Source organism: Arachis ipaensis, chromosome B4 (genome assembly GCF_059453495.1).
Source record: "Arachis ipaensis isolate K30076 ecotype BB chromosome B4, ASM5945349v1, whole genome shotgun sequence".
Taxonomy (NCBI): Eukaryota; Viridiplantae; Streptophyta; class Magnoliopsida; order Fabales; family Fabaceae; genus Arachis; species Arachis ipaensis.
In genome coordinates, this window is record NC_142439.1 from 109,602,888 (window position 1) to 109,621,024 (window position 18,137).

Genomic DNA, 18,137 nt, shown 5'->3' on the forward strand with positions numbered 1-18,137 from the left:
GATGATGATTATTGATGCCTTGGTGGTATGATGTATGAGAAATATGCATGTTGTGATATATGCTTGATGATTGGTTATGGTTGAATTGTGGATTGATCCATGTTGATGGCGAGTATGATGTTGATTGTGTACAATAATGATTTATTGGAATTGGTGTTGTTGAGAATTGGCATGAGGAATAGTATATGATATGTCAATGTGTTTGAGTTTGAGCCACTTGGGAGAAGTGGGGTAAAATGATGAGATAGTGATTTTGGTAAATTGTGGTTATGTGTCAATGTGTGAGTTGAGGAGGCTTGATGTTGAATTTGATACATTTTGAATTGATTTCAAAGAAAAGGGATGAAATTGTCATGTTTTGATTGATTTTGGGAAGAGTTGAAAATGGTTTGTTTTGAAAATGGCATATTGTGGTTTTGTATGAAAATATGGTTTTTGGGCATACTTTGACGGGACATAACTTGGACTACGGATCTCCGTTTTGTACCAAATCTGTTTATAAATGAAATTGGATCCGGGATGTCCATGCCGTTTGAAGAACGGGTGAAAAACAATTTAAAATGAGGAAGTTATGTCCGTTGGAAGATTGGGGTTTAAATCTGTGAATTCTGCAGCTTTTAACTTAGAAAATTTTTAGCAGAATGACCCCTTGCGCGTGGGCGCACCTGGCGCGTGCGCGCCGATCTTCCGAAAAAGTGCCATCCACGCGTGCGCGTGGAGTGCGCGTACGCGCGGCCCTGTTTTCATCCCAAAGTTGATTTTTGAGTTTTAAAAGCCAAATCTCATACTTCTAAGCCTCCGATCTCACCATTTATGTCTTAAATCACTATGGCATGCCTAGCTATTAAAAAGGGGCTAGTGAATGAGGTAACTTGCGAGTGAAGCAATGGGAATATGAATGATTAATGAGGATCAAAGATGATTATGTGAGATGTGGAGAATGGTGGTGGAAGTGCTTGTTATGCCATGGGCCGAAAGGCTGTAATTGTTAATGAAATGGCTGGTTATGGATTTAACCGCGAGCCGGAATGGCTGTGTATGATTATGAATATTGGCTGGTTCTGGATTGAACCGTGAGCCGGAATGGCTGATATGGATGTTGATCCATGGATGAGAATTCATGCATGTTGATGCTGAATTATTGATAATTGTGAATTGCACTTCCACTATCAGAGATACGAGTTTCCCTGGGTAGTAGCAGTGGCTAGCCACCACGTGCTCCAGGTTGAGACTTGATACTCTGTTGACCCTATGTCGTAAGTGTGGTCGGGCACTGTGAAAGACCCGGATGAGCTCGCCCCCGAAATATTCACCAGTGAGGGTGATGGATATGGATCATGTTTATGATCAAGTTTATAACGAGTATAACTCGAGTTGGGGATGCGCGACAGAGGGACAGTCCAATGGTTAGCGACCAGGACTTGTCGGGTTGGCTATATAACCGACAAGATGATATCATCGGCCACTAGGGACAGGCATTCATCATATGCATACTATGTGAATTGTTTGAGATTGCCTATTTGACTGCATATTACTTTCTAATTGTCTAAATGTCTTAACTGCTCCTAATTGTATATTCTTTGTCTGATATAACTGTGTTTGCTATAATATACTCCTGCTGGTGGTTGGGAGGTTTGAAGGAATTGGAAAGGGAAGTATTAGTTAGACTGAAGAATCGTTAGTCAGATGCCCTTATATGGTTTAGCTTGTTTATAAGCTTTGATATTATCTGGAGGAAGTTCTAGGATTGCCTTTGGCTTTCCTCTATTATTATGTATTATATATGTGGAAGCTGTTACCATGCTGGGGACCTCTGGTTCTCACCCATGCGGATTTTGTGGTTTTCAGATGCAGGACGTACGGTTTCCCGCTGAGGCATGCTGGAGACTTCTAGATTTGCGAAGATTCCTTATTCTTGGGGACTATGTTTTTGGTTTATATGTTTTGCTTAGATACTTTTATCTCCATTAAATAATACAAACTGTGATGACTCCTTCTAGAGGAGATTTTTGGAGAATAGGTTTTCTGTATTTGTGTCCCTTTGGGTTTCCTTTGGGGTTTCCTTATTTTATCATATGTATATGTTGCTATGCTCGGACCGGTTATCTTCGCAGCCGGATTTTGAGTCTTGATATTCCTGTTTTTGACACTCCTTTGTATATATATAATCTCGCGTTGGTTATCTTTGTTCGTTACGTTATCGATCGGAGTGTGCGCTTTTGAGTTGCGTTTTTTTGTTTACCCCTTTTTCTATAAAGGCTCCTAGTTATAATCAATCATTCATACTACTATACGTACTAAATTTTTATTTTAGAGGTCGTAATACCTTGCCATCTCTGAATTATGACTTAAGCATAAGACTCTGTATGGTAGGGTGTTACATTATGGTATCAGAGCAGTTCGTTCCTGTAGAGCCTGAGGGATGGACTGACTATGCTTCTGTGCATTCTCTGTGTGTGTGTGTGATATGTGCTATTAGTATATCTGCTTGATATAATTGGCATAAACGTTCATGAGCATGCATTTGGGACTTTGAAGTACTAGACTTCCGATATTGAGACTGATCAACTTAATATCGATTGTTTGGTATGTATAGGAACCAGATGGCGCCTCGTGGACGCGGTAGAGGTAGTGCGAGAGGTCGTACGAATGCTCGTGCACCGGAGAATAACCCTAATGACCCGGTGAACTTTATGGCTGCGTTGGAGAACATGGCTGCTGCTATGCAAGCCACTGCTGAGGCTCTTGGCCAACAGATGAACAACCATGGTAATGATGGAGGTGGAGTTCAGGGCCCGATGACCTTGGCAAACTTTTTGAAGGTTAATCCGCCTAAGTTCAAGGGAACTACTAGCCCGACTGAGGCTGATACATGGTTTCAGGCTATAGAGCGAGCACTGCAAGCACAAGTGGTACCTGAAGGGCAGCATGTCGAGTTTGCTACCTATATGCTCACAGGTGAAGCGTCCCATTGGTGGCAAGGTATCCGACGTCTTCTGCAGCAGGGTGATGACTATATCACTTGGAATGTCTTCCAAGAAGAGTTCTATAAGAAGTACTTTCCAACCTCTGCTAGGACGGCTAAGGAACTTGAATTGTTACAGCTGAAGCAAGGTACTATGTCCATATCAGAGTATACTGACAAGTTTGAGGAGCTGTTCAGGTTCTCTCGTATGTGCCAAGGGACCCCGGTGGAATATGAGGAATGGAAGTGTGTTAAGTATGAAGGAGGACTCCGGAGTGATATCTTCAGTTCAGTAGGGCCAATGGAGATTAGGACCTTCTCCGAATTAGTGAACAAGTGTAGGGTTGCTGAAGAGTGTGTGAAAAGGGCAACCGCTGAGAAAGAGAGTCACAAAGGATCATTCCCACAGAACCGAGGGAAGAGCTTTGCACCTAGAGGTCCGTCTTTCAAGAGAGGAGGCTCTTTCAGGAGGCCCAACAACAACAACTCCCAAGGAAGGAAGTTTGGGAAGCAGCCTCAGAATGATCAAGCTTGTGCTAGGTGTGGAAGTCACCATCCGGGAGCACCATGCAAGGCCGGATGGGGTTTGTGCTACAATTGTGGAAAGGCGGGGCATAAAGCCGCAAGTTGTCCGGAGAGGCAGAAACAAGGTGCTGGGAAAGCACAACAGACTGGTCGGGTGTTCACCACTTCAGCTATAGGTGCTGAGGGATCTGAGACACTCATTCGAGGTAACTGTGAATTAGCTGGTCAAACTTTAAATGCTTTATTTGATTCGGGAGCATCGCATTCATTCATTGCATTTGAGAAAGCCCATGAGTTAGGGTTGAAGATCGTAACCTTAGGTTATGACTTAAAAGTGTATAATGCTACCCATAAAGCCATGGTAACTAGACTAGGATGCCCGAAAGTTTCGTTTAGGTTCAAGCAGCGTGATTTTGTCCATAATCTAATCTGCTTACCGATGATCGGTCTTGATCTTATCTTGGGATTGGACTGGTTATCCGAAAACCATGTCCTGCTTGATTGTTCTAACAAGTCGGTGTACTTTATGCCGGAGGATACAGAAGGGCCGGTTGTGGTGAATAATTATTACTTGAATTCGATGATGGTGAACTGTTCTGGAATCGAATGTCAGGGTATCCTGTTGTTAACCGCGGTTGTTTCGGGTGATGATCAAAGGTTGGATCAGATTCCAGTAGTGTGTGAGTTTCCGGAAGTGTTTCCTGATGATATTGAGGAATTTCCACCTAACCGAGAGGTCGAGTTTGCTATTGAATTGGTGCCTGGGGCGGGACCAATCTCAAGTGCTCCTTACAGAATGTCACCATTAGAGGAATTGTTGGGTAAGAACTTTATCCGACCAAGTGTTTCCCCGTGGGGTGCTCCAGTGTTACTGGTAAAGAAGAAAGATGGAAGTATGCGACTCTGTGTGGATTACAGGCAGCTGAACAAGGTCACCATAAAGAATAAGTACCCATTGCCGATAATTGATGATCTCATGGATTAGTTACAAGGAGCTGGGGTTTTCTCCAAGATCGATTTGCGATCCGGTTATCACCAGATAAGGGTGAGGGGTGAGGATATCCCTAAGACCGCTTTCAGGACTCGTTATGGTCATTACGAGTACACTGTAATGTCCTTTGGGTTGACGAATGCTCCTGCAGTATTCATGGATTACATGAATAGAGTCTTCCGTCCGTTTCTGGATAAATTCGTTGTTGTCTTTATTGATGACATACTGATTTATTCCAAGACTGAAGAAGAGCATGCGGAACACTTGAGGACCGTGTTGCAGATTCTAAAGGAGAAGAAACTTTATGCAAAACTGTCTAAGTGTGAGTTTTGGAAGAGTGAGGTGAAGTTTTTGGGCCATGTGGTGAGTAAGAAGGGAATAGCAGTAGATCCAACTAAGGTGGAGGCGGTGATGGATTGGAAACAACCAACCACCATAACAGAGATAAGGAGTTTTCTGGGTTTAGCTGGCTATTACAGAAGGTTTATCAAGGGCTTTTCACAGATAGCGTTACCAATGACAAAGTTAACCCGCAAAGACACTCCGTTTGTTTGGACTCCTGAGTGCGAGGAGAGCTTTCAGACATTGAAGAAAAAGTTGACCACTGCACCTGTGTTAGTGTTACCTGAGCCGAACGAGCCTTTTGAGGTGTATTGTGATGCCTCATTGAAGGGTCTAGGGTGCGTGCTGATGCAGCATCATAATGTGGTGGCGTATGCCTCACGACAGTTGAGACCTCATGAAGTTAATTATCCTACACACGATTTGGAACTCGCTGCGGTTGTGTTTGCCTTGAAGGTGTGGAGGCATTATCTCTATGGGGTTAAGTTCCAAGTTTTCTCTGATCATAAGAGCTTGAAGTACCTCTTTGATCAGAAAGAGCTTAATATGAGGCAGAGAAGGTGGATGGAATTGTTGAAAGACTATGACTTTGAGTTAAATTACCATCCTGGAAAGGCGAATATAGTGGCGGATGCGTTAAGTCGAAAGTCGTTATATGCGTCTTGGATGATGCTTCAAGAGGAGAAGTTGCTCAAGGGATTCGAGAGTCTGAAAATTGGTACTCAAGAAGTATCCGGAACCTTGTGTTTGAGCCGATTAGAAATCTCAAGTGACTTTAAGTCCGAACTCCTAAAGGCTCATCAAAATGATGAAGCGTTATAGAAGGTGTTACCGGCTATCGAGCAAGGAAAACAGTGGAGAGTGTCGGAAGAAAAAGATGGGTTATGGAGATTCAAGGGTAGGATCATTGTGCCGGATGTTGGCACTTTGAGGCAAGATATCTTAAAGGAGGCACACAAAAGCGGATTCTCCATTCACCCGGGAAGTACTAAGATGTACCATGATTTAAAGGCGATGTTTTGGTGGCCGGGAATGAAGAATGATGTGGCGGAATATGTTTCAAAGTGTTTAACTTGTCAAAAGGTAAAGATTGAACATCAAAAGCCCGCCGGTATGTTGCAACCTCTAGAGATTCCACAATGGAAGTGGGAAAGTATTGCAATGGACTTTGTGTCAGGATTGCCAAAGACTAGGGCTGGTTTTGATGCTATTTGGGTGATTGTGGACCGATTGACGAAGTCAGCTCACTTTTTGCCCATTCGTATGACTTACACCCTTGAGGAGCTAGCACGGTTATACATAAAGGAGATTGTGAGACTTCATGGTGTACCTGCTACTATAATCTCTGATAGAGATCCTCGTTTCACTTCAAGGTTTTGGGGTGCATTTCAGAAGGCTTTTGGAACCCGATTAAGCTTGAGCACGGCTTACCATCCTCAAACAGATGGTCAATCTGAGAGGACGATCCAAACACTAGAGGATATGTTGAGAGCTTGTGTTTTGGACCAACCGGCGAGTTGGGATCGGTATATGCCATTAGTGGAGTTTGCATACAATAATAGTTATCATGCGAGCATCGGAATGGCTCCGTATGAGGCCTTGTATGGGAGAAAATGTCAATCTCCGCTATGTTGGTATGAAGCTGGAGAGAAAAGCTTGTTGGGGCCGGAAATGATAGCTGAGACCACCGAACAAGTCAAGAAAATCCGAGATAGGATGCTCACGGCGCAGAGTCGTCAAAAGAGTTACGCCGATCAGAGGCGAAAGCCCTTAGAATTTGAGGAAGGAGACCATGTTTTCCTTAAGGTTACTCCGACCACGGGAGTAGGTAGGGCGATTAAAGCAAAGAAGTTGAATCCTCGATACATTGGTCCATTTCAAATCCTGGAGAGGATTGGACCGGTGGCGTATCGGATGGCTCTACCACCTCATCTTTCGAACCTGCACAACGTGTTTCACGTGTCGCAGCTTCGGAAGTACACTCCTGATGCTAGCCATGTGTTGGAACCCGAATCGGTTCAGTTAAGGGAAGATTTGACGCTTCCAGTGGCTCCAGTCAAAATTGATGATACTAGTATTAAACGGTTGCGTGGAAAAGACGTTTCATTAGTCAAAGTGGCTTGGAGTCGAGGCGGTGTTGAGGAACACACTTGGGAACTTGAGTCGGAGATGCGAACGGATTATCCGCATTTATTCTCAGGTAATTGCATTTGAATTTTGTGGGCAAAATTCCCAATTAGGTGGGTAGGATGTAAAACCCGGTTAATTAACGGCTAATTAACCCATAAATAAGAATTTATTCTAGAAAGCCTAAAATGTGATTTTTATGGCTAAATGTGATAGAGGAGATTGAGACGAGAATTTTGGTACCAATTTTATAGAATTCGGACCAAGGTTGGACCGAACGGGCCAAACCGGGCCAACCGGACCCAAAGTGGGCCCTTGGCCCAACTAAACTAAACCAAAACCCTAGTTTTCAGCACTCTCTCTCCTCATTTGAGACACTAAACACGCTGAAATGGAGGCCATGGAGGGAAGAACACTCTCTCAAGTTCTATCTCTCACTTGATCTTCAAACCACCATAACTTTTGATCTAGAGCTCCGATTGCCGCTCCGTTTGTGGCCACGCGTTCACCGCAGAGAGCTCTACAAAACCCATACAATTAATCTTGAGGTAAGCCACGTGTTTCTGTTCGAAATTCCAGCCCTTATTTTCGAGTTTCATGGGTAAAATGTTGAGATTTTGGGTTCTTTGATGTTATAGGACCCAACTCTCTTGAAGGAGAAGATTAATCTTGTCTCCTTGGACCTTGGGTGTGGTAAGATTCTCAACCCTAGTGTAATTTGTGATTTTATGATGTTTGGGTTTTGAGATGTTGTGTATGGGTATCATGGTTGTGGCTTAGGTTGTGTATATGTGAATATTGGAGCTTGATTGGTGACTTTGAAAAGCTTGGAAAGGGTTTGGTGGTGAAAAATCTGTCCTTGGAGGTGTTGAGGCCTTGAGAGCTTGTGGATAAGTGGTTTGGAAGTGCTCCGGGGGAGCTTGGGAAAATCGGCTAAGGTATGGTTTCGGTTTCCCGTATCTAATATGTAATGTGGTAGGAAATACTTAGGCTAGAGGCCCTAAGATAGGCATTGAATTGTTGATGTTGTTGAATGATTGAGATATATGATGTGGTCATATATGTGATGATGATTATTGATGCCTTGGTGGTATGATGTATGAGAAATATGCATGTTGTGATATATGCTTGATGATTGGTTATGGTTGAATTGTGGATTGATCCATGTTGATGGCGAGTATGATGTTGATTGTGTACAATAATGATTTATTGGAATTGGTGTTGTTGAGAATTGGCATGAGGAATAGTATATGATATGTCAATGTGTTTGAGTTTGAGCCACTTGGGAGAAGTGGGGTAAAATGATGAGATAGTGATTTTGGTAAATTGTGGTTATGTGTCAATGTGTGAGTTGAGGAGGCTTGATGTTGAATTTGATACATTTTGAATTGATTTCAAAGAAAAGGGATGAAATTGTCATGTTTTGATTGATTTTGGGAAGAGTTGAAAATGGTTTGTTTTGAAAATGGCATATTGTGGTTTTGTATGAAAATATGGTTTTTGGGCATACTTTGACGGGACATAACTTGGACTACGGATCTCCGTTTTGTACCAAATCTGTTTATAAATGAAATTGGATCCGGGATGTCCATGCCGTTTGAAGAACGGGTGAAAAACAATTTAAAATGAGGAAGTTATGTCCGTTGGAAGATTGGGGTTTAAATCTGTGAATTCTGCAGCTTTTAACTTAGAAAATTTTTAGCAGAATGACCCCTTGCGCGTGGGCGCACCTGGCGCGTGCGCGCCGATCTTCCGAAAAAGTGCCATCCACGCGTGCGCGTGGAGTGCGCGTACGCGCGGCCCTGTTTTCATCCCAAAGTTGATTTTTGAGTTTTAAAAGCCAAATCTCATACTTCTAAGCCTCCGATCTCACCATTTATGTCTTAAATCACTATGGCATGCCTAGCTATTAAAAAGGGGCTAGTGAATGAGGTAACTTGCGAGTGAAGCAATGGGAATATGAATGATTAATGAGGATCAAAGATGATTATGTGAGATGTGGAGAATGGTGGTGGAAGTGCTTGTTATGCCATGGGCCGAAAGGCTGTAATTGTTAATGAAATGGCTGGTTATGGATTTAACCGCGAGCCGGAATGGCTGTGTATGATTATGAATATTGGCTGGTTCTGGATTGAACCGTGAGCCGGAATGGCTGATATGGATGTTGATCCATGGATGAGAATTCATGCATGTTGATGCTGAATTATTGATAATTGTGAATTGCACTTCCACTATCAGAGATACGAGTTTCCCTGGGTAGTAGCAGTGGCTAGCCACCACGTGCTCCAGGTTGAGACTTGATACTCTGTTGACCCTATGTCGTAAGTGTGGTCGGGCACTGTGAAAGACCCGGATGAGCTCGCCCCCGAAATATTCACCAGTGAGGGTGATGGATATGGATCATGTTTATGATCAAGTTTATAACGAGTATAACTCGAGTTGGGGATGCGCGACAGAGGGACAGTCCAATGGTTAGCGACCAGGACTTGTCGGGTTGGCTATATAACCGACAAGATGATATCATCGGCCACTAGGGACAGGCATTCATCATATGCATACTATGTGAATTGTTTGAGATTGCCTATTTGACTGCATATTACTTGCTAATTGTCTAAATGTCTTAACTGCTCCTAATTGTATATTCTTTGTCTGATATAACTGTGTTTGCTATAATATACTCCTGCTGGTGGTTGGGAGGTTTGAAGGAATTGGAAAGGGAAGTATTAGTTAGACTGAAGAATCGTTAGTCAGATGCCCTTATATGGTTTAGCTTGTTTATAAGCTTTGATATTATCTGGAGGAAGTTCTAGGATTGCCTTTGGCTTTCCTCTATTATTATGTATTATATATGTGGAAGCTGTTACCATGCTGGGGACCTCTGGTTCTCACCCATGCGGATTTTGTGGTTTTCAGATGCAGGACGTACGGTTTCCCGCTGAGGCATGCTGGAGACTTCTAGATTTGCGAAGATTCCTTGTTCTTGGGGACTATGTTTTTGGTTTATATGTTTTGCTTAGATACTTTTATCTCCATTAAATAATACAAACTGTGATGACTCCTTCTAGAGGAGATTTTTGGAGAATAGGTTTTCTGTATTTGTGTCCCTTTGGGTTTCCTTTGGGGTTTCCTTATTTTATCATATGTATATGTTGCTATGCTCGGACCGGTTATCTTCGCAGCCGGATTTTGAGTCTTGATATTCCTGTTTTTGACACTCCTTTGTATATATATAATCTCGCGTTGGTTATCTTTGTTCGTTACGTTATCGATCGGAGTGTGCGCTTTTGAGTTGCGTTTTTTTGTTTACCCCTTTTTCTATAAAGGCTCCTAGTTATAATCAATCATTCATACTACTATACGTACTAAATTTTTATTTTAGAGGTCGTAATACCTTGCCATCTCTGAATTATGACTTAAGCATAAGACTCTGTATGGTAGGGTGTTACAACAAATATATCTTCCGTAAACTTCTCCACGGGACACAGAACCCTAAAACATCATGTGACGTTGCACGCTTACAAGCTCAACCTTTCGTGTTCACGAAACACATCATAAAGAGCTAACGCACCACTTGCTGTGTATAAAATCATCACTTTCCAAACCAAACTCAAATCCAACTCCATTCAACAATTATCAATACGACAATTTCTTCAATAATTAACTCATCATATTACAATTTAACAAGTAACACTAATTTAATCACTTTTTACAGCCACAACTCAACCAATTCATCATAATCACAAAACCAGAATTTCAACAACTCCATCAAAATCAGAAAACCAATATCAATCACAAAACCAATATCAATCACAGCTTCAATTCAAACTCATCATTCAGTCATTCCAAGCAATCATAAATTATTTGCAAATATCCACTAGACTTCCGTGGCATTCGTATGAAATCAAAATCATCGAAAGCTCCGAAGAAGCTTTCTGACCGAGCTGCTGAAGGAGAAAGCATCAGAAATCGTCTGTGCTTCCTAGAACTCCAGTTAGCCGAACTTAAGGGGAAGAGGAGCTACGTCACCGTCAACTTCTACCGGACAAAAATAATGCCAATATGTAGAGGAGGAGGATACGAACACTTTTATCGGATTAGATTTTTGATTGGAGTTACGAATCTCAAGAAATTGAAGCTAGAAGCTCGGTGAGGTTTATGGTTTTCTTCATGCAGCTTCGGTCTCTCACTCTCACCATTAGTGAAAGTAAAAATGGAAGCAAAGGAAGCTGGGTGATGATGATTAAATGTGATATTAGATTAGGTGTCTTAGTTTTTCATATATATATACACATGTGTATATTCCTTTATGCCACGTGTTACCATGGTACAAAGAGTTTAGGAAAGAAATGAAGGATTATTTAGAAAAGTATTATTTTTGTTATTCATATTTCTCATTTGTGATTACAAAGTTCTTACCAATATATAGACCAAGAGTACGCTAAGAGTACACTCGTTATGGAATAATATCCTAATAAATTACATTGATTTTTTTTCTAATCTTCTTTAATATTTTCCTGATTTTGTTCCCTAATTATGATATTCTAATACTCCCCCTCAAGGTGAGTAGTGGGATCACCAATACTCAGCTTGGTTAGAACTATAGCAAGGGCTTGTTTTGAAACTGCTTTAGTAAAAATATAGCCAACTGGTCTTCTGATCTCACAAATAGAAGCTCAATAATTTCATTCTCAATTTTTTCTTTGATAAAGTGTCGATCCACCTCAACATGTTTTGTTCTATCATGTTGTACAGGATTCTCTGAAATGCTGATTGCGGTTTTGTTATCACATTTCAACTGGCTTGGCGATTGTGGTGGAAACCCAATCTCAGTCATCAATTGTCTTATCCACAATACTTCAGTTATGCCTTTAACGATCCCTCAAAATTCTGCCTCAGCACTTGAAAGAGCTACAATTTTCTGCTTCTTGCTTTTCCAAGTTACCAGGTTGCCTCCAACAAGTGTAAAGTAACCAGCTGTTGATCTTCTATCATTTGGGTTGCCCGCCCAATCTGCGTCAGTGTATGCCTTAACCTTCAAATGGTCATTCCTTTTGAAAATGATTCCACTTCCTGGAGCTCCCTTCAAATATCAAACTATCCTCATAGTAGATTTCATATGATCTTCTTGTGGCTTATGCATAAACTGACTTACTATTCCCACAGCATAAGCTATGTCAGGCCGAGTATGTGATAAGTAAATTAGTTTTCCAACCAGTCACTGGTACCTTTACTTATTTGCTAGGGTGGCACCTTCTACCATCTTCAACTTGTGATTAACTTGCATGGGCGTATCTATTGGTTTGCAATCCACCATTCTTGTTTCTGCCAGAAGGTCCAAAATGTACTTTCTTTGGGAGATAAAGATTCCTTTGCTGGATCGTAGAACCTCTATTCCTAAAAAATATTTTAGTCCTCCCAAATCCTTCATTTTGAAGTCTGTAAATATGTTCCTTCTCAATTTTGCAATTTCTTCAGCATCACTTCCCGTTATGATCATATCATCCACATAGATTATTAGGCAAGTGATTAAATCTCCCCGTTTTTTTGAAAAAAAGGGTATGATTAGAGTTGCTTTGCTTGTACCCATACCTTTTCATGGCAACTGTAAATCTTCCAAACCAGGCACGTGGAGATTGTTTAAGCCCATAAAGAGCCTTCTTTAATTGGCAAACTTCATGTTTTTCAAATCCCGTTGAGAAACCTGGAGGAGCTTCCATGTACACTTCTTCTTTCAACTCTCCATGCAAGAAAGCATTCTTGACGTCAAATTGATGGAGTGGCCAGTCTTCATTTGCTGCTATTGAAAACAACACCCTGATAGTATTAATCTTTGCAACCGGTGAAAAAGTATCAGTGTAGTCGATATCATAGGTCTATGTATAACCTTTGGCCACCAACTTTGCCTTGTACGGTTCAATAGTGCCATCTGCCTTGTGTTTAATAGTGAAAACCCATTTGCACCCAACTGGCTTTTTTCCTGTCGGTAGGATACACTTTTCCCAAGTTCCATTCTTCTCTAGAGCTTCCATTTCTTTATTCATGGCTTTTCGCCATTCAGCTTTCGCATTGGCTTCTCAGGCAGTTCTTGGAATGTCTTCTGTTAAGAGTCTAGCGGAAAAAGCCTTTACAACATCTGCCATTCCTTCTCTAGCCACTCTTATTGGGTATCTTGAGTTACGGGGAACATGTTATGGTGAGTACCGATCAGGAGGCATCCCTCTGTTTCTTCTTGGAGGAAGAATAAAGGTATTGGGCTCTGGTTCTTCATGTTCCAGTGCTATATTGTTATTGTTAGTGGCCTCATTAAAAACAAGGAGTAAATTATCAGATTGATAATTACTTACCTCTTGTCTGACATTCTCAAAAGGACTCTCACTGATTGTATGTATCGAGTTGTTTTCTACGTTGAGTGAAGTATGCTCGGTGGCTCCATCTACTTGCTCTGTTTGAACAGTTTCTGGGAAACAAGAGTTATTTAGCCAACTTGGTGGTTCTTTATTGTTCTCCCCCTGAATGCCATGTTGGCGGCTAAAGTAAAATTCGGATTCTAAAAAATCACAATCCATGGTCACATGAATACGACGAGTGATTGGATTGTAGCACCTATACCCTTTTTGGTGTGTAGCATACCCAACGAAAACACATTTTTCTGCACAAGGATCAAGTTTGGTTCTATTGGCTTTGGGAATATGGACAAAGACGGAACATCTAAATACTCGAGGTGGTAAGGTTAGAATAGGCGGGATTGCAGTTTGAGTAGCCAAGACTTGTAAGGTTGTTTTGTGATGGAGAACTTGGGTAGGTAGGAGATTTAGTAAGTAGGCAGAGGTCGCTATAGCTTCAGCCCAAAAAAATTTTTGGAACTTGTGCATCAAAAAGCATGGCATGACCCTGGTGTGCTACTTCATCAACGTAGTAAAGGCCTTCTCGCTCAGTACCACGCCCAATGATCTCCTTCGTAAGAATGTCCTGTAAAAGACAAAAGGTAGAGTACATGAGTACCACACAATTTAGTTCCTTTGTTACTTGGCTAACAGACAATAATTTTGATGATAGTGCAGGGACATAGAGGCAATTTTTTAATTTCAATTTTTCTGAAAAGGTAATGGAGCCTCCTCCTTTAACATTAATTAATTCTCCACTAGCTGTTTCAATATGAGCTTTTGAGGGTATAGTCAAGCTATAAAAATCATGGAGGTCATCAGTCAGAGTATCGGTAGCCCCACAATCGAAAATCCATTCATTTATCTTTTTAATTGGATTCTGATTTTGGATATCCCCTTTATATTGAGTCGCGGTTTGGGTTGAGCAGGCAAGGAGCCCTTACCGCCGCTGCTGCCTTACCATAGTGACTTGCTTCCTCTCTTCTGGCCTCGCCACAGCTACTGGTGACCCCTGGGATGCTCATAGCAGTGACTCCCTTACTCTGATTTCTTGATGACTTGGGATTATTTTTCCACCAATCTGGGTAACCCACAATATTAAAGCAGTTTTTTTGTGTGTTTCTTCTTTCTTCTTCCACCAATTGCTTTTTTCATCAGAGTTTCCCATAATGGATAATCATATCCGTTTAGTTTGAAACCAATTGACAAATTGTCAGAATTGGTTTGTGATGATCGCATTCCAAAACTATTGCGTAGCATATTTGCAATTTGTAAAGAAATGGTTGATTTTGAGTCCCTAGAACCTAACTCTGCTCTGATACCATGTTACCGTGGTACAAAGAGTTTAGGAAAGAAACGAAGGATTATTTAAAAAAGTATTATTTTTGTTATTCATATTTCTCATTTGTGATTACAAAGTTCTTACCGATACATAGACCAAGAGTATACACTCGTTATGGAATAATATCCTAATAAATTACATTGATTTTTTTTTAATCCTCTTTGATATTTTCTTGATTTTGTTCCCTAATTATGATATTCTAATACCACATTCCTATATATGCACATATATATACACATATGGTTATTCATACATATGAATGATTATAATTAAATTAATGCAAATAAAATGTGATTCACGGTAAGATATATATGAATGATTATGATTAAATTAATGCAAAAGAAATGAAAACTTGATATTATATATATATATAAATAAAGTTTTCATTTCTTTTCCTTTAGTTTCCTAGTGGCTTCGGCCCAATAGAAACTTAAGTAGTAGTAGTAATAATAATAATAATAATAATAATAATAATAATAATAATAATAATAATTATATATATATATATAAATAAAGTTTTCATTTCTTTTCCTTTAGTTTCCTAGTGGCTTCGGCCCAATAGAAACTTAAGTAGTAGTAATAATAATAATAATAATAATAATAATAATAATAATAATAATAATAATAATAATAATAATAATAATAATAATAAATTTAAATTTTTGTTTCTTAAAATAGATTTTAATAAATAATTTAAATTAATAGAATAAATTATAATTAAATTAAATTTCAATAATTATAAGTTTTTATTTAATTATTTTTAATAAAAATAATTTTTTTGAAAAACAAAATCTCAATATAATATAATAACTAATAAATAATTAATTATTTAATTTTTAAAAATCAGGGGGTTATAAATGACATGTCCTTGGGATTGATATTTTGTCTAATTTTTATACTCGTATTAAATTTATATATATTTGGTTACATTGATAATAAAAATCAGAAAATGATAAATTTTGTAACAATTAAAAAGATAGTACTTTGTTGATTATAAAAACAAAGAATTACTTCCATTATAGTGATCATAAAAAAGAGATAAGTAACTATCAAATATTTAAGTGATGTTTCACTATTTTTTTTAACTTTGTTACACTATATAATATTGTGATCTTGCTTTACTTTATTTTTTTCAAATTTTGTTATTTAGATGTGTTTAACAACCTTAATTATAAAATATTTTATTTTATTCTTTATAAAGATTTTTTTATTCATTAAATAAATTCTTTTATTCTTTTAATTATAAAGAAATATTATTTATTGTGTAGTAAAATAGTTTTATTCTTTTTTCTAATAAAATCATTTTGTTTGAAACCTTTTATTCGAAACTGTTATAACCAAGTTAAAACTACATACGATCTATAACAACATTATACTATTTTAAATGTTTATTATTTTCTTGTTCCATTATATGTTTTTGTTTATATGTTAACATTATGTTTGTTACGAATTATTTTTTTAGATGAAATAGTCAATACAATATAGTTTGAGTCTGAAATACATAAAATTTTTTTTAAGAATGCTATCTTTATATATCATAATTTTTTTGTATAAAGTTCTCAGTTGCATCTATTGTGTTATAGCATTTTTTAGTTAATTATCTTATATAAGGTATGACAATTTTTGCCTTTGCTTAATATTAGACCATTTGGCCAGTACTCCCAAGACTACTCCACAAACAAACAAGCCCAAATAAGATGATCAACAATTGTATCTTTTTCTTTTATTATATCACATGTTTATTTTGCCTTATTTTGTTATTCTGGAGTGTGTGAGCCAACTTTTATTCTTTATTCTGTTAGCATCTTATTAGAATATTCTACAAATTCAAAAAATTTTCTAGATATGATTGTATTTATGATGAGCTTGTAAAAGCTGTATATATTACAACAGCATACAGCAGAATAAATTAAGAGAAAAGCATTATACAAATTTTACCCTTCTCTTCTCCTTACTGCCCAGAATTCAGTATGGTATCAGAGCTTTAAAGCTCTACTATATCCATCCATGGTAAAGACCACAAATCCAAACGTTCACCTTCTTCTTCTTCTCCTTCTCCTGCTAGCCCCTTTTATATACACCCAAGTGAGAACCTAACATCAATTCTTGTTTCCCCTGTACTCACAGAAAACAACTAGCATTCTTGGTATCGTTCCTTTTCTGGGAAATGTGCACTAATTTAGTCCTTTCTTGGCTATTTCATTTCCTTTTACCTTCCATTACCCAAAGTGTCATTTATCTGTCTACTGCTTCTTCTGTTTGGGAAGATCTTCAAGATTGCTTCTCACAGTCAGATCTATTGCGCATTGCTGAATTGCAGGAGGAAATTTATGCACTCAAACAAGGTTCACTCTCTATCACTGACTTTTTCACTGCCCTAAAGACTCTATGGGAAGAGATAGAAAATTCACGCCCTCTCCCTCTCTGTACATGCCCTGCAAAGACTTACCGTAACCAAGACTTCATCATCCGATTCTTGAAGGGACTTGATGAACGTTTTTCAGTGGTAAGATCCCAATTGCTTCTCCTTGATCCTCTCCCTCCAGTCAAACGAGTTTTTGCCATGGTAATTTAGTAGGAAAGACAATTATAAGCAGCTTCTGGCATTTTGGATGAACAATGAACTATTGCTGCCGCCATTGAAGGTCAACGACCAGGACACAGTCGCGGACGTGGCTCTGGTTTCTCCAGCAAAGGACGCGGCGAGAATTCCTCCAAGCAGTGTACTCATTGTGGCAGAACAGGGCACATGGTGGACGTGTGCTATGGAAAGCACGGGTATCCACCTGGACACCCGCAATACCTTGGACGACCACGTGCCGGTGATCAAGCTGCTCCCTCCTTAACACAGCCGCTTCCTCCGTTGCTAACCCTACTCTGTTCTCCAGCAACGCCGCACCATCATCCTCTTCATACAGCCTGGTTCAAGAAAAACAGGCTATTAGGGCACCAACTGAACCAGTTCTTGGACTGACCCAAGCCCAGCATGCAGCCTTAATGAGCTTTCTAAAAAGGGCCAAGGCCCACAGTTCAGTTTCTAAGGATGAGATTAAGCCCTTCAGTTCCTCTTCCTCTCAATCTCAAATTGGGCTTCTCCCCAGTCCAAATTTGGGTAGCTATATTTTATGTTCTTCTCATACTTTCTCAATTTTAAATTCTGCATCACACTCTGTTTTTAATGGTGCATGGATATTAGATTCAGGTGCCACTGATCATATTGCTTCCAATTTTTTTTATTTTATTTCATACATAAAAATTAAGCCAATAGTTGTCCATATGCCCAATGGTTCCAAAGCTATAGCATCTTTTAAGGGTGTAGTTCAATTTTCATCCTCTTTAATTCTTTCTGATGTACTTTATTTGCCTCAATTTCATTTTAATCTAATTTCCATCTCCAAACTTACTTCTAAACTTCCTTATGATGTCACTTTCTCAAAACTTTCATGTATTGTCCAGGAACCG

General features: G+C 39.3%; 1 protein-coding gene across 1 annotated transcript; it reads left to right on the forward strand.

The window, feature by feature from the left end:
- The first annotated feature begins 2,603 nt into the window (after positions 1 to 2,603).
- On the forward strand, positions 2,604 to 11,100 carry LOC148568742 (uncharacterized). Its single transcript, XM_088484764.1, has 2 exons — positions 2,604 to 3,696; positions 10,829 to 11,100. Exons 1-2 carry the CDS (start codon positions 2,604 to 2,606, stop codon positions 11,098 to 11,100), a joined length of 1,365 nt encoding a protein of 454 aa, XP_088340890.1.
- The last annotated feature ends 7,037 nt before the right edge of the window (positions 11,101 to 18,137 follow it).

Bases quoted from the DNA above. Each gene is read 5' to 3' on its own strand.
- LOC148568742 (XM_088484764.1), top strand. From the start codon at position 2,604: ATGGCGCCTCGTGGACGCGGTAGAGGTAGTGCGAGAGGTCGTACGAAT. The intron at 3,697-10,828 runs GTAACTGTGAAT...AATATCCACTAG, and splicing joins ATCTGAGACACTCATTCGAG to ACTTCCGTGGCATTCGTATG.